This window comes from Salmo salar, chromosome 17 (genome assembly GCF_965601325.2).
Source record: "Salmo salar chromosome 17, fSalSal1, whole genome shotgun sequence".
Lineage (NCBI taxonomy): Eukaryota > Metazoa > Chordata > Actinopteri > Salmoniformes > Salmonidae > Salmo > Salmo salar.
Window position 1 is genome coordinate 49,446,018 of NC_138307.1, and position 22,569 is coordinate 49,468,586.

Below are 22,569 nucleotides of genomic sequence, written 5' to 3' on the forward strand. Positions count from 1 at the left end.
GGTAGTGAAGGGAAGCTAAGAAAAAAAGTGAGTTCCATATTTGGATTTTTTTGGGGACGATGTATCATTGTTTTGACGATGTGGCAATATTATTTTTGCGCTAGTTGGCTATACATGCAAATCAATCCCAGAACAGCAGCAAAGGACCTTGTGAAGATGCTGGAGGAAAAATGTACAAAAGTATCCATATCCACAGTAAAACGAGTCCTATATCGACATAACCTGAAAGGTCGCTCAGCAAGGAAGAAGCCACTGATCCAAAACCGCCATAAAAAAGCCAGACTAAAGTTGCTTGGCAGCAATTTGACCATGAAGGCCTGATTCACTCAGTCTCCTCTGAACAGTTGATGTTGAGATGTGTCTGTTACTTGAACTCTGTGAAGCATTTATTTGGGCTGCAATTTCTGAGGCTGTTAATGATTGAACTTTGCGGGGGGTATGCTAGTTCTGAACGTCACATGCTAATGTAAAAAGCTGGTTTTTGATATAAATATGAACTTGATTGAACAAAACATGCATGTATTGTATAACATAATGTCCTAGGGTTGTCATCTGATGAAGATCATAAAAGGTTAGTGCTGCATTTAGCTGTCTTCTGGGTTTTTGTGACATTATATGCTAGCTTGAAAAATGGGTGTCTGATTATTTCTGGCTTGGTACTCTGCTGACATAATCTAATGTTTTGCTTTCGTTGTAAAGCCTTTTTGAAATCGGACAGTGTGGTTAGATAAAGGAGAGTCTTATCTTTAAAATGCTGTGAAATAGTCATATGTTTGAAAAATTGAAGTTTTTGTATTTTAGAGGAGTTTGTATTTCGCGCCACGCCCATCATTGGATATTGGAGCAGGTGTTCGGCTAGCGGAACGTCTAGATGTAAGAGGTTAACTGTAAATGTACTACTGGTGAGCCATCGGCACGGCCTCCGCAATGGATTAGTCCACTGACAGGCTTCAATCAAGATGTTCCATAAAATGTTTAAAAAAAATATATAAATTGTAACTGCTCGACCTAAAAATGTTTTAACAAATCTTAGGTCGACCAAAAGCTTATTCCCCAAACGATGTCAGCCCTAGTATAGTCCTCCAACACAGCTATCCCACAGCTGTATAGCTTCACCACACAAAACAGTGCTGATAACTCAACTCCTCACCACCAAGTGGCTTCTTGCCAGGATGTTCCAGCACAGTTATTGTTTTTCTAAGACTCCTGAAATATAGGTTTAATATCAGTGTGTTGAGTACGACTGACTGGTGCAGACAGGATTCATTACTGCAGCATGTAGCCTAGGCCTATAATAAAGACATTACATTGCTGTAGTCCAATAACTAGACTGTTCTACTTCCTCACACCTCTCAGCTCCTCAGGCTTTTACACCACATCCTCCCCAATCACTTCATCTGAAAAGCTGGTTACCCAACACTGTGTGCGTGTGTGTGTGCGCGCGTTTCAGCAACGGGGAGTAAGCATGGGGTGGTGAGATGTGACATTTTGAAAGGCAGACTTCCCAGTTCATCAGTAGCTATTTTAGTGTGTGAGGCAATTGAAAATTTCACAGCACTGAAAGACACTTCCCAGAACAGAACCGTAGGCCAGTCCTTTGAGAACCCAGGCCAACAATATCCCAGACTTCCACTGTTGAGTGTTATTAGCTGGCTCTGTGGAAACCTGGACCCTGCACTGCAGACATGTTACCTAGGGAGACAGGGATGATTGAGAGTTCACGTTAACTGCCTGGGGAAGACTCAACATGCCTCAAACCACTGTGCTGGGTCAGCATGTTGTCAGCCTAATGTGAGAGAGGCCCACAGGGGGAGAAATCCACACAATACACACACATTCACTATAGTATGTAGCCTAGGCAGTGTGGTGCCAGGACAACAACCTCTCCCTCAATGTGAGCAAGACAGGAGCTGATCGTGGACTACAGGAAAAGACCGGGCCAAACAGGACCCCATTAACATCGTATGGGCTGTAGTAGCCTTCCCTGTGGCTCAGTTGGTAGAGCATGGTGTTAGCAATGCCAGGGTTGTGGGTTCGATTCCCACGGGGGGCCAGTACGGAGAGAAAAATAAATGTAAAAAAATGTATGAAATGTATTCACTACTGTAAGTCGCTCTGGATAAGAGCGTCTGCTAAATGACTAAAATGTAAAAAATGTTAAAGTTCCTTGGTGTCCACGTCAACAAACTAGCATGGTCCAAACACACCAAGATAGTCGTGAAGCGGGCACAAAACCTTTTCTCCCTTAGGAGACAAAAGATTTGGCATGGGTCCACTGATCCTCAAAGTTCTACAGCTGCACCATCGAGAGCATAACTGCCTGGTAGGCAACTGCTCGGCATCTGACCGTAAGGCGTTACAGAGGGTAGTACGTACGGCCAAGTACAAGCTTCCTGCCATCCAGGACCTATATAAAAGGCGCGCCAGAGGAAAGCCGATAAAATTGTCAGACTCCAGTCACCCAAGTTAAAACTGTTCTCTGCTACTACACGGCAAGCGGTACCGGAGCGCCAAGTCTAGGACCAAAAGGCTCCTTATCAGCTTCTACCCCCAAGCCATAAGACTACTGAACAATTAATCAAGTGGCCATCGGACTATTTACATTAACACACTCATCCCCCCATTTGTTTGGTACACTGCTGCTACTCGCTGTTTATTATCTATGCATAGTCATTTCACCCCTACCTAACATGAACAAATTAACAACTAACCTGTACCCCCACACTGTCTCGGTACCCTCTGTATACAGCCTCGTTATTGTTATTTTGTAACTTTTTACTTGAGTTTATTTGGTAAATATTTTCTTAACTCTTCTTGAACTGCACTGTTGGTTAAGGGCTTGTAAGTAAGTATTTCACGGTAAGACGTGACAAATAAAGTTTGATTTGACATGGCATATAGCGATAGGAGACACATAGGGAATGCAGTGTAACAAATAGCACTAGGCCCAGCACTGTTCCAGTCTTTCTGATTCACTTCTCTCTCTAGAGTGGATCTCCATCTCAGAGACATAAAACAGGCCTGGCTTCAGACAGATCGGATTACAGTAACATGGAAAACATTCCTATAGACCAACACATTGAGGATAATAAAGAGGGATGAAAAACAGGTGTGTCTGTGTCAAGAGACAGGAACACAATAGAACACACAGTATGTGGAATATGGGGATGACTGAGCAAATGTGATACTATGGTGGTTCACTCGGAGGAAGTAGACTTGTCTGACTAACACTCCTAAAGTACGCATCATGAAAACTGCCACGGAAGTATGAATCGGCAGGGAGCTAGCCTGTAGAGCTAGTCAATGGGGAGTAGCATTGACCCGCTCTATCGTGTCTGTAACCCTCACTTAGCAAAGACAGACAGGAACCACACTGCAGAGAGCGTAACAAGCGCAACACAAGGCTATCCCACTCAGTCAGCATAGTTGCAGGGAAACTGCAGCAGAAAATTAATTTTCAAGGTCCTTGGCTGCATGGTACAGACTGTCACATCAAACCCTAAACCTGTGGGGAAACTACTGTACTAACTGTTCCAAGGCAGTCAAAACAGGCTAATATTCTACAACTGTAGACTCAACTCTGACATTCAAAACGGCACTACTTCAAATCAACGTTGATGAAAGGCTCTCGACCTGGAGTATGGAGAGTTGAGACATTGACAAGCCTCTCATAGTGAAACTGAAGGTCTGTTCATTATATTGGCCTAAAGGCGTCTAGCTAACCAGCAGTCGTTCATCATTAACTAACTAAAGGCTACTCTCCTGTGACAACCATTACCTCAACCGGTCTGTTTGTTTATATGCATGTGTGAATGTGTGTGTGTGTGTGAGATTAGATAGATAACCGGCAGTAGCATACTACAACGGTCCTGTTCTGAGAACCAAACAGTATTCTCTTTACCCTGAGCAGGTCAAACTGAATAAGTGCTCAATTAAATCCATTCAAAATAGAAGTAAGAACATGTGATAGCATGGTTGTGTATCTCAGTCAACGCACGCTTAGACCACTCAGTCAGGCACTAACCAGGTGCAGAAACAGCACACAGAAGCCCTATAGGGTTACAAGTCACATTTAGCAAACTGTCCACACTCTGTGGGAATGGGACGGGGGTGTGTGGTTGCTTTTCCTACCATGAATAAACCCATACCACATGGACATGACAGAGGTTGACAGACCGAGGCTCATTCCCTTCTCAGCTCCAATAGAACCCTGAACAGGCCTATCTCTGGCATGTGTGGTACAATGCATAATGGAGTGTGAGATGAATGGTGTGGCTGATGGAGGACTGTTCCGACAGGAGTCGTAGACAAAGCATTCTCACTAATCACACAGACACAGCTGCAGTACTAGGCAGGGCGGAGACCAGCAGCTATAGCCATACAGTGCAGTGACCATAGCAGCCAGCCAAAGCGGGGCTGTTACTAAGACTCAGAGGGATAATAAGGCTCAGTGAAGACACCAGTTATTGCACCTTCATCTATTTTTCAATGTCACAATCGCCATCCAAAGGCGTAATTAATCCCTGTGCCCAAGAACACCAAGGTAACCTGCCCAAATGACTACCGACCAGTGGCACTTACGTCTGTAGTCATGAAGTGCTTTGAAAAGGCTGGTTATGCCTCACAACACCATCATTCCTGAAATCCTAGACCAACTCCAATTCGCATACTACCCCAAAAGATCAACAGGTGACGCAATCTTAATTGCACTCCACACCTGGACAAAAGGAACACCTACATGAGAATGGTGTTCATTGAACACTGAGCTGTAGTCAACACCATAGTGCCCACAAAGCTAAGGACCCTGGGACTAAACACCTCCCTCTGCAACTGGATCCTGACTTCCTGATGGGCCGCCCCCAGGTGGTAAGGGTAGGTAACAATACATCCGCAGTGCTGATCCTCAACATGAGGGCCCCTCAAGGGTGTGTACTTAGTCCCCTCCTGTACTCCCGGTTCACCCACGACTGTGGCCACGCACAACTCCAACACCATCATTAAAGCTTGTTGACACAACAGTGGTAGGCCTGATCACCGACAATGATGAGAGCCTATAGGGAGGAGGTCAGAGACCTGGCTGTGTGGTGCCAGGACAACAAACTCTCCCTCAATGTGAGCAAGACAAAGGAGCTGATCGTGGACTACAGGAAGAGGGCTCGTGCCCTCGTTCACATTGACGGGGCTGTAGAGCTTAAAAGTTCCTTGGTGTCCACATCAACAACAAACTATCACGGTCCAAACACACCAAGACAGTCGTGAAGAGGGCACGACAACGCCTCAAGAGACTAAAAAGATTTGGCATGGGTCCCCTGATCCTCGAAGTTAAACAGCTGCGCTATCGAAAGCATCCTGAACGGTTACATCACAACTTGGTATGGCAATTGCTCGGCATCTGACCGTAAGGTGTTAGAGGGTAGTGGGTACAGCCCACGGACGGCAATCGGTAGCGGAGCACCAAGTCTGGACCCAAAAGGCTCTTTAACAGCTTCTACCCCAAAGCCATAAGACTGCTGAACAGTTAATCAAATGGCTACCTGAACTATTTGCATTGACTCCCCCCCCCTCATTATATATTTTTTTACTGATGCTACTCGCTGTTTATTATCTATGTCACTTTACCCCTACCTACATGTACAGTTGAAGTCAGAAGTTTACATACACCTTAGCCAAATACATTTAAACTCAGTTTCATAATTCCTGACATTTAATCCTAGTAAACATTCCCTGTCTTAGGTCAGTTAGGATCACCACTTTATCTTAAGAATGAAATGTCAGAATAATAGTAGAGAGAATGATTTATTTATTTCATCACATTCCCAGTAAGTCAGAAGTTTACATACACTCAATTAGTATTTGGTAGCATTGCCTTTAAATTGTTTAACTTGGGTCAAACGTTTTGGGTGCCTTCCACAAGCTTCCCACAATAAGTTGGGTGAATTTTGGCCCATTCCTCCTGACAGAGCTGGTGTAACTGAGTCAGGTTTGTAGGCCTCCTTGCTCGCACACGCTTTTTCAGTTCTGCCCACAAATTTTCTATAGAATTGAGGTCAGGGCTTTGTGATGGCCACTCCAATACCTTGACCTTGTTGTCCTTAAGCCATTTTGCCTCAACTTGGAAGTAGGCTTGGGGTCATTGTCCATTTGGAAGACCCATTTGCAACCAAGCTTTAACTTCCTGACTGATGTCTGGAGATGTTGCTTCAATATATCCACATAATTTTCCTCCCTCATGATGCCATCTATTTTGTGAAGTGCACCAGTCCCTCCAGCAGCAAAGCACCTGCACAACATGATGCTGCCACCCCTGTGCTTGACGGTTGGGATGGTGTTCTTCGGCTTGCAAGCCTCCCCCTTTTTCCTCCAAACATAACGATGGGCATTATGGCCAAACAGTTCTATTTTTGTTTCATCAGACCTGAGGACATTTCTCCAAAAAGTACAATCTTTGTCCACATGTGCAGTTGCAAACTGTAGTCGGGCTTTTTAATGGCGGTTTTGGAGCAGTGGCTTCTACCTTGCTGAGCGGTCTTTCAGGCTATGTCGATATAGGACTCGGGCTGGAACATCCAAGTGTGTATTGAGAGTGCTGGGACACCCATCAACAATGCAATAAACACTTTAAGCCTACAGTAAAGAATGGGTTTCCACAACACACTGGCCTGAGCAGCTTCAATCTCATCTCTTCAAAAAGTCATGTTCCATTACTCTTACATTGACCTACAAGTGGCATGATTGATCAGCTGATACACTGCATACATTTAAAATGTAGCTACTAGACCCAATACATTCTATACTGTTGGTATGTCCTCCCCTTCTCACATAGTGTGCAGTGGTGTGTGTGTGGAGCTTGTGCGTAGTGTGTAATGTGTGCAGACAACATGCATAGTGTGTGTGTGTGTGTGTGTGTGTGTGTGTGTGTGTGTGTGTGTGTGTGTGTGTGTGAGATGGTGGTACAGTAATTACAGCCACAGCCAGTTTCTCTAACTGTTCCCAGAAACAGCATATGGCAGCCAGGGACCCTCGAGGATAGTGACCCACAACCCTCTGATCTAAAACAGTTGACCTCTGACCCTTGCCAGGGGAAATGAGAGGGTGGTGGCCGACTCGTCAGTTAAATGACCACCTGGATGCCCTTCCTACTGTGTAACACCCACCTGTAGACCAGGTGTCTTCTGGGACCTATGAGTAAGAACCAGCCCCTATTGGGCCTCAGTAGTTCCATTACAGGGCATTATTCAGGATAATGACAGTTTGTTGTCCAGAGGAAAGGGGGATTCTCTCACAGACAGTGAAGGGGTGTGTGTCTCAGACCACCTGCTCTGTGGTCTTGCTAGGATGGGACATGACCACGTGATACAGTTCAGTAGGTCTGGAAGCTTGATCTAGCATCGAGTGCTTCCGTTCCATGACTGATGTGGTTGTACATGCATGAGTAGTCGAGCACACTCACATGGGTCCAGTGTTAAACAAACACCTCATCTGCTTCATGACGCAGGCAGTCTTCGAAAGGTAATCATATTACCAAGGAGCCTGCTCTGCGTGTATGTTGAGACTGCGAGAGCTGTTTCCTCTGGAACAGAATACTTAGAGCAGCAGACAGTTATAAAAGAGCTTTATGTAATGTGTAGGCCGGTCATGCTACAGCAACATAAAAGAGCAAGACTGATCATAAAGTAGCCTACACCCATACTAACTCCCTGCAGTAAAACCCAACTTCAGAGCAGTGTTTATTCAACATGTTTGATATGTAGGCTAGATGACTTTAGGCCCCGTTTTGCATTTCTAAACTAAGAAGGATGTTTCCATATCAGTCTTTTCTTTTTATCAGTAGCTGCGAGGGCTGGATTGGTAGAGTATGCTGTGTGGGTCTTGCTCGGTTTAAACAGAGAAACTGTTGACATACTCTCCTTTCTGCAGCAGAACAAAATTCACAACAGCAGGAAGGAAACAGGCCTGCATTGCACCCAATGACACACGCAGAGCCCACGGACACACACAGCCGAGCTGAACGGTGTTGAGGGTCGGCTATGTTGTGAATATAAAGCTTCAGGGACTCTTCTTCAAACAGTCTATACCTCAAGTGGTGCCCCGAGCCCTCTGCCACTGCTTAGTCATGCTATTCAGTCTCCTATCATCAACACGCCACATCGAAACAGACACGAAAGGCTTTGTGTAAAGCTGATGACGGGACAAATGTAGTGGCACCAGTCAGTTTAAACACAGGCACTCCGCGCTTGGACATTAAGTACTCGTGTGTATGTATGTATGTATGTATGTATGTATGTATATATATATATATATATATATATAGCTCAAAAAAATAAAGGGAACACTTAAACAACACATCCTAGATCTGAATGAAAGAAATAATCTTATTAAATACTTTTTTCTTTACATAGTTGAATGTGCTGACAACAAAATCACACAAAAATAATCAATGGAAATCCAATTTATCAACCCATGGATGTCTGGATTTGGAGTCACACTCAAAATTAAAGTGGAAAACCACACTACAGGCTGATCTAACTTTGATGTAATGTCCTTAAAACAAGTCAAAATGAGGTTCAGTAGTGTGTGTGGCCTCCACGTGCCTGTATGACCTCCCTACAACGCCTGGGCATGCTCCTGATGAGGTGGCGGATGGTCTCCTGAGGGATCTCCTCCCAGACCTGGACTAAAGCATCCGCCAACTCCTGGACAGTCTGTGGTGCAACGTGGCGTTGGTGGATGTAGCGAGACATGATGTCCCAGATGTGCTCAATTGAATTCAGGTCTGGGGAACGGGCGGGCCAGTCCATAGCATCAATGCCTTCCTCTTGCAGGAACTGCTGACACACTCCAGCCACATGAGGTCTAGCATTGTCTTGCATTAGGAGGAACCCAGGGCCAACCGCACCAGCATATGGTCTCACAAGGGGTCTGAGGATCTCATCTCGGTACCTAATGGCAGTCAGGCTACCTCTGGCGAGCCCATGGAGGGCTGTGTGGCCCCCCCAAAGAAATGCCACCCCACACCATGACTGACCCACCGCCAAACCGGTCATGCTGGAGGATGTTGCGGGCAGCAGAACGTTCTCCACGGCGTCTCCAGACTCTGTCACGTCTGTCACGTGCTCAGTGTGAACCTGCTTTCATCTGTGAAGAGCACAGGGCGCCAGTGGCGAATTTGCCAATCTTGGTGTTCTCTGGCAAATGCCAAACGTCCTGCACGGTGTTGGGCTGTAAGCACAACCCCCACCTGTGGATGTCGGGCCCTCATACCACCCTCATGGAGTCTGTTTCTGACCGTTTGAGCAGACACATGCACGTTTGTGGCCTGCTGGAGGTCATTTTGCAGGGCTCTGGCAGTGCTTCTCCTGCTCCTCCTTGCACAAAGGCGGAGGTAGCGGTCTTGTTGCTGGGTTGTTGCCCTCCTACGGTCTCCTCCACGTCTCCTGATGTACTGGCCTGTCTCCTGGTAGCGCCTCCATGCTCTGGACACTACGCTGACAAGACACAGCAAACCTTCTTGCCACAGCTCGCATTGATGTGCCATCCTGGATGAGCTGCACTACCTGAGCCACTTGTGTGGGTTGTAGACTCCGTCTCATGCTACCACTAGAGTGAAAGCACCGCCAGCATTCAAAAGTGACCAAAACATCAGCCAGGAAGCATAGGAACTGAGAAGTGGTCTCTGGTCCCCACCTGCAGAACCACTCCTTTATTGGGGGTGTCTTGCTAATTGCCTATAAATTTCCACCTGTTGTCTATTCCATTTGCACAACAGCATGTGAAATGTATTGTCAATTAGTGTTGCTTCCTAAGTGGACAGTTTGATTTCACAGAAGTGTGATTGACTTGGACTTACATTGTGTTGTTTAAGTGTTCCCTTTATTTTTTTGAGCAGTGTATATATAATTAACAAGATATATATTGGAAATCTCCCTGGAGCAGATCATACATTTTGTCTAGTCTGGGTGTACCACTGCCAAACTGTCTTCATCTCCAGATCTGAAGTCTCAAGTCAGAAGGGTTATAGCTCTGACACACACTAAAAGAGATGTCAGTATGCAGTAAAAATGGACACCCCGTCTCTGAATAGCAGAGACAGAGCTCTCCTTCTGGAACAGGCGTCTGGAGAGGTCTGGCTGCCATAATGTAAACTCACAGCAGACTGAAGGTTCTACTGTGAGTGAGAGATTGGCTGGGGCTCCTGGAGGTCTTCTCTTTCACTCAGACCCTTTCCACTCCCCAAAGGCTAGTGCTAAGCGAACGCTAGCACAGTACAGCCCAGGAGGAAGAGCAGGTCTGGAGAACAGGTTTGTTGTATGTACTTTGGACTTGCATGTTTGTTTACATTTCCTAATTTCCTACAGCAAGATGACAAACAGGACAAAATGGAGGAACTGTGGTAAATGTGATACTGTAATAATTAGGGCCAGGACAATACCAATACCGCAATATTATTTCCATGGCAAAAATGAAAACACGAATCAGACTAAACTCTTTGGTACTTTAAAAACCTGCTGTATGTAAAATAGTGTTCTATAGCTTGGAAAATAAATACATGTGTCTGACAACATAATGATATTTGTTTCCAACACTAGGGCTGATTTCCTAAAGACGTTAAATCCCCTTCATGTTGAGTTTCCTTGCCACAATACTAAAAATGTCAAGGAAGTTAGTCCCAGCTCTAGTAATGATGCACAACTTGGACTGAAAGTGGCAGCAGAAAGAGAACCGGACACAAAACTGAGAACATTCAGGAACTGCAACACAATAGCTGAGGAACCTGGGGTGGCGTTGGAAGAGGGGGAGACGCGTGAGGGAGGGTGTGTTAATGGATTGTGTGGTTGATTAAGGTCCTGACATGGAGTTTGCACACCATGCAGTCAGGTGATGTCATAGACAAGTCAAACCCAGCCTCCCTGAATTGGTGTGGGGGCACTGCCTCTGCCATCAAAGCCCCTCTCCTGTACTCTCACGGGAATATAACCTACAGGACTGAGATTCAACTAAAAAGGGGCCTTTTCCCACCAACAGAGACTGGAAGGGAGGCTAAAGCAGCTTGTATATCTACCACAGAAACTGTTGGAAACCATGGGTGTGATTCCATCCCCTTCTATTACTCTGGGGAATCCTGTGGTACGGACAGAGCATGCGTTTCTGATGTCTGAGGAAGACCGATACTAAGCTGTTTCTCTCCCTTCCTCTCCATCTGGAAACAGAGAACACTCAAGGAGAGAGACTGAAATGCATTACTGTTGTACAGCACTCAAAAACACACAAACCACAGATAGTGACCGCTTGTCCTCCACTCAACCCAACAAACAGCCCTCTCTGTGACCAAGGCAGCCCATAGTTTCAGTTTTATACAGGAAGACTGACAGAGGAGATAATGCGTAGTCATCATTTTATGTAAGCGTCTGCCGTTGTTGACTTTGGAGCAGCCCTCTCCTCCTACACAGCGGCCATGGTAGATTGGAGCCGACTGATTCACTGGCTCCAACCCAGCTCTACTAAAACCCTACCATAACTAATAACACAAACTCTTATACTAAACACCTACTATTATGATTAATGTACTATACATCAATATAACTATGACATGGCTCCACTACAGACCCATTAGGGTCCTCTCCTCCCGTATACACAGAGAGAAGGCTGTGAATTACAGAGTAGTCCACAGTATTAGCTAGCTACTCTGGAGACACAGAGACTAGCTGAGGAGGGTTATGAGGCCCCGTCACTCAGAAGCTGTCTGTCTATTGCAGCTGTTTCCCAGCAGCCCAGGCAGGGTCAGAGCCTTTTGAGACTCCATTTCCCCTGAGTGTCCATGGTGCTAAGGGGTAAACAGAAAGACTAGAAGCACGTTGAAGCTGAAGCTTTGACTTGTAAAGACACACCACAATGAAAAGGCACTCTTGGTTAAACATGGGCCAAGGCCAACAGAATCTAAATCACCACAAAAACCATTGCTCAAGGGGAGACATCGCTATGGAATGACTCAGGAGAAGAAACGAACTAGCCTAACTAGACCCTCTGAGGTTTATCATTAACTGGTAGCCTAACTGTTGTATGTTGGTGGTGGTTCTGTCAGAAGGGAAATGATTGAGTTCTCAGCCCACGAATCATATTTGAAACAAGCAGCAGTAGTATAACTGATGGCATCATGAAGTACAGTACATTTAAAAGAATGCATTAAGTCACTCACATGTGCTTGATGAATAGAAGCCCATTCAGCAGGATTTGAGCTGCTGGAGATTTAACTAGAGACTCTGCTTGACATTTCACCCACAATAACACCATTGTGGGGGCAGACAGCATTATGCTTACTGGGCAAGTCCCTTCATGGCATAGTGTGTATGTGTGTTGCATGGGCCACATTGTCCGCAGCCTGGCATGGAATATGACCATCAAGATCATATGGAAATATGAGAGGTCAGGCTGAGAAGAGTTTGCAAGCTCACACACCACATACATAGTGAATGCAGTTGTGTGTGTGACAGGACAATAACTGTTACATTATATGTAGAGTCTTGAGGTCTGAGACAGACCAGTATTGATGAGCACAAACTGGCCTTATGAGTTCCATACCCCAGTCAGGAAGTCATGGGCTTTAACCCAATCAGGGACTAAAGGTCTCCTGTGGCATGCACGTTTCCAATTAACCAACTCTTACACTGTTTAAAATGCAACTGTACACTTTAATTGTTGCCTATAGTTTAAAATATGAAGTGTTAGGGGCCCTTAAGTGGCTATCCTATCAAAGTACGATTCCACGTGGTTCTGAAATATATTAGCTGCACGTGCCACTCAGATTATGGGTATAATTGCCCACCATCAGATTAGCGCCATTCAAATCTAAACCATAAAGCCTGGCAAACCAATATGGATTTAGCCTAAGCAAATAATTGATAGCTAACGGTAGCTAATGGAATGGCTAGCTAGCCTGCCTGCCATTTGTAACGTTGAAAATACTGTCTAGCAGACTAAATCCGAAACTGGTAGCCCCTTAACGTTAGCTGTTTAGCAACAGGTTGCTACCTTCATACGACAAAACACAGTTGCTACCAGGTGAGACGTTGGCATAAATTAAAGTTAATTTACCTTGCACTGGGTTGGTTTCCCTGAAGGCTTCTTAAAGAACGATGTTCTGGCAGTGAAAAAATACTCTTCGGAGTCCTCCTCTAAACTGCTGTAACCACTACTCATGGTGCTAGTCCACGTCATTTGAGGAGAAAACTAATATCTTCAAATTTGTCAGCATCAAAAAACGAATAGCAAAGCAACAACTAGAAAATGAAGTTTGTTACACCTCCTCAAACTAGTTTTTTTTAACCGAAAAAAGCCGAATACTTTCCAACGTTCGACCAGTCGAATCCTCCGTTCACTCTTCAACCAACTACTGAACAATCCTCACTCTAGCAACTATCCAGCCGCTGGCTGCGCTGTCTGTCAACCGCTCTGAAGACACGCCTACTAGAACTCGTCGCAAGTCCCTTATCCAATCACCTTTGACTTTTTCCTGCTTCTTCTGTTTCGTGTGGTTTTCCGGCAGACTAGACGCTGTGGTGCTGCCTTTCGCAGGTCGGAGTGCGGATTGCACATTGCACATTTTGGTCACCCCCCCAAAAAGGGAAAAGAGGAATGGGACAAACTTCAATTGCACCACCATCTAACCATGCACCTATACATTATCCCCAAAAACTACTTTGGCACGTTGGATAGAACCCCTTCTCTCAAAACTTCCTGTGGATCTTCTGCACTAAAATCTCTCACACCCAAATATTGCTCTACTACTGCAACTACCACATCTATATTCGGTGGTGTCTGTGTAACAGTGTAGGTTCCGTCCCTCTCTTCGCCCCAACCCGGGCTCGAACCAGGGACCCTTGCACACATCAACAACTGACACCCCACGAAGCATTGTTACCCATCGCGCCACAAAAGCCGCGGCCCTTGCAACGCAAGGGGAAACCCTACTTCAAGTCTCAGAGCGAGTGACGTCACTGATTGAAATGCTATTAGCGCGCACCATCGCTAACTAACTAGCCATTTCACATCGGTTACACTCACCCCCCCCCCCCCCCCCCTTTCACCTCCTCCTTTTCCGCAGCAACCAATGATCCGGGTCACGGCACCAATGTAACAGTGCAGGTTCCGTCCCTTAAAAGGGGGGGTGAGTGTAACCGATGTGAAATGGCTAGTTAGTTAGCGATGGTGCGCGCTAATAGCATTTCAATCAGTGACGTCACTCGCTCTGAGACTTGAAGTAGGGTTTCCCCTTGCGTTGCAAGGGCCGTGGCTTTTGTGGCGCGATGGGTAACGATGCTTCGTGGGGTGTCAGTTGTTGATGTGTGCAAGGGTCCCTGGTTCGAGCCCGGGTTGGGGCGAAGAGAGGGACGGAACCTACACTGTTACATTGATGCTGTTGACCCGGATCGTTGGTTGCTGCGGAAAAGGATGAGGTCAAAGGGGGGGGTGAGTGTAACCGATGTGAAATGGCTAGTTAGTTAGCGGTGGTGCGCGCTAATAGCGTTTCAATTGGTAACGTCACGCTCTCTGAGACTTGAAGTAGGGTTTCCCCTTGCGTTGCAAGGGCCGCGGCTTTTGTGGCGCGATGGGTAACGATGCTTCGTGGGGTGTCAGTTGTTGATGTGTGCAAGGGTCCCTGGTTCGAGCCCAGGTTGGGGCGAAGAGAGGGACGGAACCTGCACTGTTACATCTGCTCCATCAGTGCAGTTGATCACCACGGCTATAACCGCAAGAAATCCAACCTTACTAAAACTCATCCTCTCTGGTTCTCTCGCTTCAGGCCTGCTCACTTGGAGGCTCCCAGTCGAATCACTCACCCTTGGGGTATCCTCTACTCTCTTCACTGCCTCTGCATAGGAAACTTTCTGCCCAACTCGAACTCTGGCAATCTCAACCTCTCTCTTTCACAGGGTACTTCGTAGCCCCAGCTGCATGGGCATCCCCACAGTTGGCAAACAGTGCTTTCTCTATCCCAACTGTACACTCCCTCTGACTATGCCCTCATGCACATTTATCACATTGTGGGATCTCCCTTCTACACACTGCTGCAACATGTCTGAATCCTTGGCACCTAAAGCACCGTAGCAGGTTCTAAACATAGGCCCTCACAGAATAGCAAAAATAACCTAACCTTAACAGATAGAAACTCTGGATCAAAGCTCAACAAGACAGACAGGGTATTTTCAGTCTTGCCGTTGCCACCGGGTCTGTCTCACCAAATTGCGGGAGTCACAAACACTAGGAATCTTCATTTTCATTTGATCCACCTCTACATTCAACGCTACCCCACAGATCACCCCTTTCAGCGGCGCCCTGCTCCGGAGAGCAAAGCCCACCACGGGTTTAACCCCGAGCCGCGTGACTCAAAGCGCCCGCTTCCTCTGGGAGACGGATACATAAAAATCCAAACAATTACACTTCTCGAAACTTCAGATGTAACCATTCCCAGTTTGTCCTTTACCCAGCTCGACACAACATATGGGTCGGCCAAAAAGCAGGAATCAACCCTTTCTAAAAAATCTCACTCCTAACGATCCAAAATCATCTCTGGTAGGATTCTCAGGGCAAACGTTGAAAGACTCTACCACACCTGCTGTCGCAGGTAGGCCCACTACATCCTGGACTGGCTCAACTTCTGAGTGCTCGCCACTGCCGACTGACTCCATTTCAAGATCCTCAAGGTTCTCAAGAGAGCATGAAGACCTATAAGTAAGATTACTTCGTTTGTAATCAGGAGACGTAAGTATGTACTCATCAAACGAAGGTGTATACACAGGAGACAAACCTCTGATCTTAGCAGCGCTTTTTCTTGCGCTTTCGCGTCATTGTACCTTCTTCGCCTCTTCCCAACCTACACTTTCCACCGGCTTCTCCGTGGTCCCCCTTTGATTTGTTGAATACAATAGAATAAGTAGAGATAAACCATTACATTCACTCCAATGAAGTGAAAGCCATAGTTCTTTCTTTCTTCCTTCCTTTCTTTCTTGCTTGCTTGCTTGCTTCTCTCCTCCTGCCTCTCATACTTTTCTTTCCTTAGTCAGTGTGGCACTTGATGTCATACTGTAGATCTACATGCACAACACTTCCACTCATCATCAAATAATCCATATGAATCCATAAATGCACACATCCTAAAGAGACAACATAACATCTGCTTCCCACTTACCTCAATGAACATGCAGCACAGCAAAGCTAGCTTTCTTATTTTCCTTCCCTGCAACATGCTGCTTTACCAGAGCTCCAGGAACAACTAAACTAAAAATACAGACCAAAGGCATCTAATACTTTAGACTGACATACGCCCAGATGAATGGGTGGAACAGCAGACGTTCGCTCGGACCAACCTTTTAAAAGTTCCTGTGGCCCTTGATGGTGGTGGTGGTGTGTGTGTGTGTGTGTGTGTGTGTGTGTGTGTGTGTGTGTGTGTGTGTGTGTGTGTGTGTGTGTGTGTGTGTGTGTGTATATGCAAATAACACCTGCCTATCTGTCACAACCACATATAACCTATATATAAAATCAGAATGTCACAAGCAATTTCTAAGTTCTCGAAGCTCTGCATAGGCCTATGTGAGCCACCCTCACACAGTTCAAGGTGCTCGGACGGGATTCTGTAGCCAGAGGTGACATGACATCATCAGTAACCAGGAAATGTGATGTGAGAACCCTACGCGAAAACTCTGGTTCAACTGCATTCCCACCTTTCAATCCAAACTGGTCAAGCAATTGGTTATAGTGACCTGGGGTCCATATCTGTTCATCTGAAGACAGACTGGGTTATGTAAACGTTTGGCCTGGACGAGGAAAAGCTGAATCAAAAACACACAAATTAAAGCCTTGTTCCATCTGGAGGCCCTCTGTTAGCCATGAGGCTGGGTTGGGTTCTAGCTAGGGATAAATCACTCTCTGGTACTGACTCTCATTCACTGGTGTGGGTTGGCTTTCTCTCCTACTGGCGCTGATCACAGCGAGCCAATAAAGTTATTTGAATGGAATTGAATCATTTCAGCAGCAGCTTCCCATGCTGCTGTTACGACAACCACCCATGCAGTGTCTGATAATCTGTTGAATAAGTATCAATAAACATTCTGAAAACACATTTGGTGTTTGACTGTGGGGAGGCTAGCTGTCTCCTGGGTTTATTTGGTTATAAATGTGTAATATGGTTTAATTAATGTTTTAACTTTGTGGTGGTGTTTTTAGCGTCTGATAAAGTTGTCTTGCATCAGCCAACAAATGGAACCCATTACTGCGATTCTCAGAGAGCAGAGCTATAATGCTTTAACAACCACAATGAAAAGTGCATGCAGTTCATTTCTAAAAGGATTTTAGTTGCCTGAGGCTTTTTTCTTAGTACATTTCTACATGACTCCTCCTGTGTGTCTTGTTCTTTTACACACTAATATCATACAACTAACTAACCCGCCCAGTCACTAGAAAGGCTGTTACAGCTTCAGCTACTGGGTCAAATGTATGTTACACATGTAGTGAATAAGGCGTACACCCCTTATCCTGACCACACCCAACACATACTGTAGCTTCTTGGGGGTTTATGGAGGGACAGGCCTAATTAAAACCCAGAGTGCAGAGGCGACCTAAAAGTAACCTCGGAGCACAGGAACAGCCAAACCCTCCAAACCACACCACAGCCTGGCCAGAGAAGGTTCATACAGCTGGCCTCTCTCCTGTCCAGTACTCTTGCAGTCTCAGAGCCAAGTGCCCACATGTCTGTTAAGGAGAAACTACAGTGTCCACTAGAACCCTGTCTAACCAACAGCTTCTGGTCAGGTGGAGTGATGGGCACTAGTTGCGGCATCCTTGGCCTGTATTTCTGTAGTACTGTACTGACTTTGGAAGGAACAGATCGGCTCCTGTAGGTGACTGGAAGTGTGTGAAAACAGCACAGAGAATGTCTCAGACACATGGAAACTCATTCTCAGCCCCAACCCCCTCCCTCTCCCTTCCCTGGTGTAAAACAATGGACACTCGGCATGAACCCCACCCCCCTTCCCGGTCTCCATAGAGAGAGAGAGAGAGCGGTCAGGCAGGCCAGGCTAGAGAGAGAGGTGAACGGTCACTGGGCCTGTAGTCTCTCTGGCTGAGAGCCACAGCCCTTGGCGGACATTACCCACATTCCTCTGCAGGCAAGGCCTTAAGGTTCTCAGCACTGCTTGTTTACATGCTGCAGGTTTAGTTAGTTATAGGTGAAGGGGTAGGAAGAGGTGTGGGGGAAGAGGGGGTGAGGTGGTGAGATGAAAGGGGTAAGGGCGTAATGGGGTGAATGGGTGAGGTCGGGGGGCATAAGGAATGTCCCATAAATGAGAATTCCACCACAAAGTCTGGTCTGTGGAAACAGACACTCTCTACTTCAGGTTTACATGCCTACTCTCTACAAAGGTGTATGTCTAAGGAGGTTGTTTAAGTGAGTGTGGGAGTCTGAGTTCCTCTACCTTTATCATCTAGAATGACGTCATTGTTGTAATAACTCACCCTATTTTATTATCAGGAAGTACAACAAATATTCCTGTGAGTAATGACGTCAAATGTGCTTGAGATAAAACACAGATGAGGAATGCTCACTCATAAGAGTGATGGATAGCTACTTTCAGTATACTCTATACAGTGCATTCAGAAAGCATTCAGACCCCTTCCCTTTTTCACATTTTGTCACATTACAACCTTAATCTAAAATGTATTCAATAAAAAAATCCTCATCAATCTACAAACAATACCCCATAATGACAAAGCGAAAACAGTTTATTTTTTATTTTTGCAAATGTATAAAATAAAATTAACTGAAATATCTTATTTACATAAGTATTCAGACCCTTTGTTATGAGACTCAAAATTCAGCTCAGATGTATCCTGTTTCTATTGATCATCCTTGAGATGTTTCTACAACTTGATTGGAGTTCACCTGTGGTAAATTCTATTGATTGGACATGATTTGGAAAGGCACACACCTGTCTATATAAGGTCCCACAGTTGACAGTGCATGTCAGAGCAAAAACCAGGAGAGGGGGTGACCTCGACAATTTATAGTTAAAACGAGAGGCTGCCTGGATCATTCATTTAAAGACCCTTGCTCCCTTCGGTCTCAACGTAGACTTTGACCTGAAGTAATTATTTTGATTATTGTGATTTTGCTATTCATGGTAAATATTTGTAGGCCTATGTAGCAAAATTGTATCTATAATCGTATGGTATCCATTCATGTTTTTTGTATGTTATTTTTATATCTTATAACCAATGATATCAGGCCACACCCAACCATGATTACAGACACCTGTGTGTGTCCTTTGACACTATATAAACTAGTGACTCGCAGTGGTTGTCATTATACCCTGACAAAGACAGCATATCTGTGGAAACGTTGGCTATAAGGTTATTCAATTATTGCATCGGAGCTCCTAGAGTGTGCCGGGTCTCCTTTTCTTTTTCAAGAGCAAAAACCAAGCCATGAGGTCGAAGGAATTGTCTATAGAGCTCTGAGACAGGATTGTGTCGAGGCTCAGATAAGGGAAAGGGTACCAAAAAAATTCTGCAGCATTGAAGGTCCCCAAGAACACAGTGGCCTCCGTCATTCTTAAATGGAAGAAGTATGGAACCACCAAGACTCTTCCTAGAACTGGCCGCCTGGCCAAACTGAGCAATCGGGGGAGAAGGGCCTTGGTCGGGGAGGCGACCAAGAACCCGATGGTCACTCTGACAGAGCTCCAGAGTTCCTCTGTGGAGATGGGATAACCTTCCGGAAGGACAACCATCTCTGCAGCACTCCACCAATCAGGCCCTTATGGTAGAGTGGCTAGGTGGAAGCCAGCACATGACAGCCCACTTGGAGTTTGCCAAAAGGCACCTAAAGGCCTCTCAGAACATGAGAAACAAGATTCTCTGGTTTGATGAAACCAAGATTGAACTCTTTGGCCTGAATGCCAAGCATCACGCCTGGAGGAAACCTGGCACCATCCCTACGGTGAAGCATGGTGGTGGCAGCATCATGCTGTGAGGATGTTTTTCAGTGGCAGGGGCTGGGAGACTAGTTGGGATCGAGGGAAAGATGAACAGAGCAAAGTACAAACCTGGTTCCCATTCCAGCAGGACAACGACCCTAAGCACACAGCCAAGACAACGCAGGAATGGCTTCGGGACAAGTCTCTGAATGTCCTTCGGTGGCCCAGTCAGAGCCCAGACTTGAACCCGATTGAACATCTCTGGAGAGACCTGAAAATAGCTGTGCAGTGACGCTCCCCATCCAACCTGACAGAGCTTGAGACGATATGCAGAGAAGAATGGGAGAAACTCCCCAAATACAGGTGTCCCAAGCTTGTAGCGTCATACCCAAGAAGACTCAAGGGTGTAATCGCTGCCAAAGGTGCTTCAACAAAGTACTGAGTAAAGGGTCTCAATACTAATGTAAATGTAATATTTCAGTTGTTTATTTTTAATAAATGTGCAAACATATCTAAAAGCCTGTTTTTGCTCTGTCGTTATGGGGTATTGTGTGTAGATTGTTGAGGGGAAAAAAACTATTTAATCAATTTTAGAATAAGGCTGTAATGTAACAAAATGTGGAAAACGTCAAGGAGTCTGAATTCTTTCTGAATGCACTGTATATGGATTAAACCCTGGCCCCTTCTCTGTGGATCAACTTTAAACCCCTGTGGCCATATATGAGGTTAGATTACACCACAATAGTAGTGGATACCTGTCCCTACCCACTTGACTGAGCCAAGTAAGGCCTGAGTGACTCAGCTTTGACTTCTCCTGTGTTTCTCCTGAGGCACTGAGTGTACTGGAGTGAGTGTGTGCGGGTATGCATGTTGTAATATATCTGCTGCCTCTCTTCCTCTGAGGCATAGTAAGTCACAAAAATCTGACAGCCAAGACGCTCGACTCACTCATGAGCAAACACTATAGGAATGCTTGGATACAGATACTATGCTTCTGTAATATATTCCACCTTTGCTCCGGTAGTTACCTCATTTTCCCAACTTCAACAACATCAACAAAAAAGTTCTGAGTTATGTGCAGGCTACATTTAACTGGTTTCTGAGCTACACAATCCACCCTCCATTTTGCACTTCAAACGGTAAAGAACCTGGCACGCAACATTGACCCTGGAGAGATAAAAGGTACTGGGTAACACATTTACTCTTTGGGGAGTTGAGCTGCTGCCCATAATTCTGCACTCTTTGTTGCCAAAACAGAGCCAGATCACCACTATTCACTTCACACACGCTCTGGTTTTCTCAAATCAAGTTGAATCTCAAGTCTTTCAACGTTTATTTTGTATATGTTTTTATACCCTTTTCTCCTGAACCTTTATCAGTGATGAATGTGTGCCATTTAGAGTGGAAGCTTATCGGAGTGGAGCAGAGGCGGAGGTAGAGATTATATGGGTAGACACAGTGGGCAGAGTTCAAGACAGCATCGTGAACATAAACACACACATACACACCCAATTCATACCACACCATAGGCTACCCTACGATCAGCCCATAGGCACAGATCTAAGTTCAGCTCCCTCACCCTAAATGGGGAAACACAAAACTTTGCCTGGATAAATGTATAGGGGCAACTTTATCCTACTCATAACTGCAGACAACCCAGGAACAGCTGCTGCTCACAGGTATAATAGTATAGGCAGGTCAGGACTCGCTTAAAGAGTGACAATAGACCTGCTCTCTCCCCACCTTATGTCCCATATACAGTAACTAACTGTGGCTCCTTTGTCTGGCCCTTAGATGGACAAGAAGATGGCTTAGAATCATCAGGGCCCCACTCTGTCCGTACATTAAGTGGGAAGCGCACACTACCTACAGACAATGAGGGGGAAGCACAGAGACGCTACAGTTAAAACACAGAGTCACTACAGGCAACGTAAACATCAGGTTAGATTATCCCTCATCCCACTTGGATTAGACGCAGGCTCTGATTAGATGTCGGCTCTGTCAACAACATGGCCGTCTCTCCTCCTCAGGTAACAACACAATGACTCACTGATTTCACTACAGACCGGCAGGAAAGAGAGGAGATGATGGGAAACAGGGGAAAGGAGGTGCAGATAAGAAACAATAATACATCATGTATTTACAGGCTGACCTGGAAGTCATCAGGCTGTGATGTTGATGGGATTTTGATGGGACTGTGATTGTGGCACAGAGGCCACTCTGTCTTGTGGTTCGACATAAGGTTTTATTTTATTGACATGACTTCTCAGGGCTGTGAATGATAGGGGAACTAAGCTGGAACCGTAAGGGACTGGGAAGACCACTGAATATAGACTTGTTGTGATAGCCATTCTAGCTAAGTAGAGTTCACTGTAGAGTCTCAGAAGATTCCCTCGATCCAGACAGTCATGTCCTCTATGTCTGCTGATAGGAAACACTGTCTGTCAGAGGTAGCTGGGGTATGGGAAAAGCCTGGGGATTTCTAGTGGTTTTAAGATGTTATCATACATCTTTATCTGCCCAGTTTGACACAGAGAGGGAACATTAAGACAGCCGGAACACCTTGTCTGTAAAACAGTAACACGCTGAACCAATCTGGGCTGAA

At 45.6% G+C, this 22,569-nt stretch overlaps 1 protein-coding gene and 1 non-coding gene across 4 annotated transcripts in view; one reads left to right on the forward strand and one right to left on the reverse strand.

Moving 5' to 3' along the window:
• The window catches only part of LOC106576047 (ras association domain-containing protein 3), a 54,474-nt gene that overhangs the window by 14,099 nt on the left and 17,806 nt on the right, over positions 1 to 22,569 (reverse strand). Inside the window, exon 1 of one of the 3 annotated variants that reach the window (XM_014152879.3) lies at positions 13,090 to 13,425. The exons of the other annotated variants lie outside the window; for them this stretch is intronic. Coding sequence (XP_014008354.1) covers positions 13,090 to 13,212 — 123 coding nt within the window. The 5' untranslated portion in view covers positions 13,213 to 13,425. Of the gene's footprint in view, positions 1 to 13,089; positions 13,426 to 22,569 lie in introns of those variants that run through there. 3 annotated transcript variants of the gene reach the window in all.
• Positions 1,978 to 2,053, forward strand: trnaa-agc (transfer RNA alanine (anticodon AGC)). Its single transcript has one exon. It is a non-coding gene; the product is annotated as a tRNA-Ala (tRNA).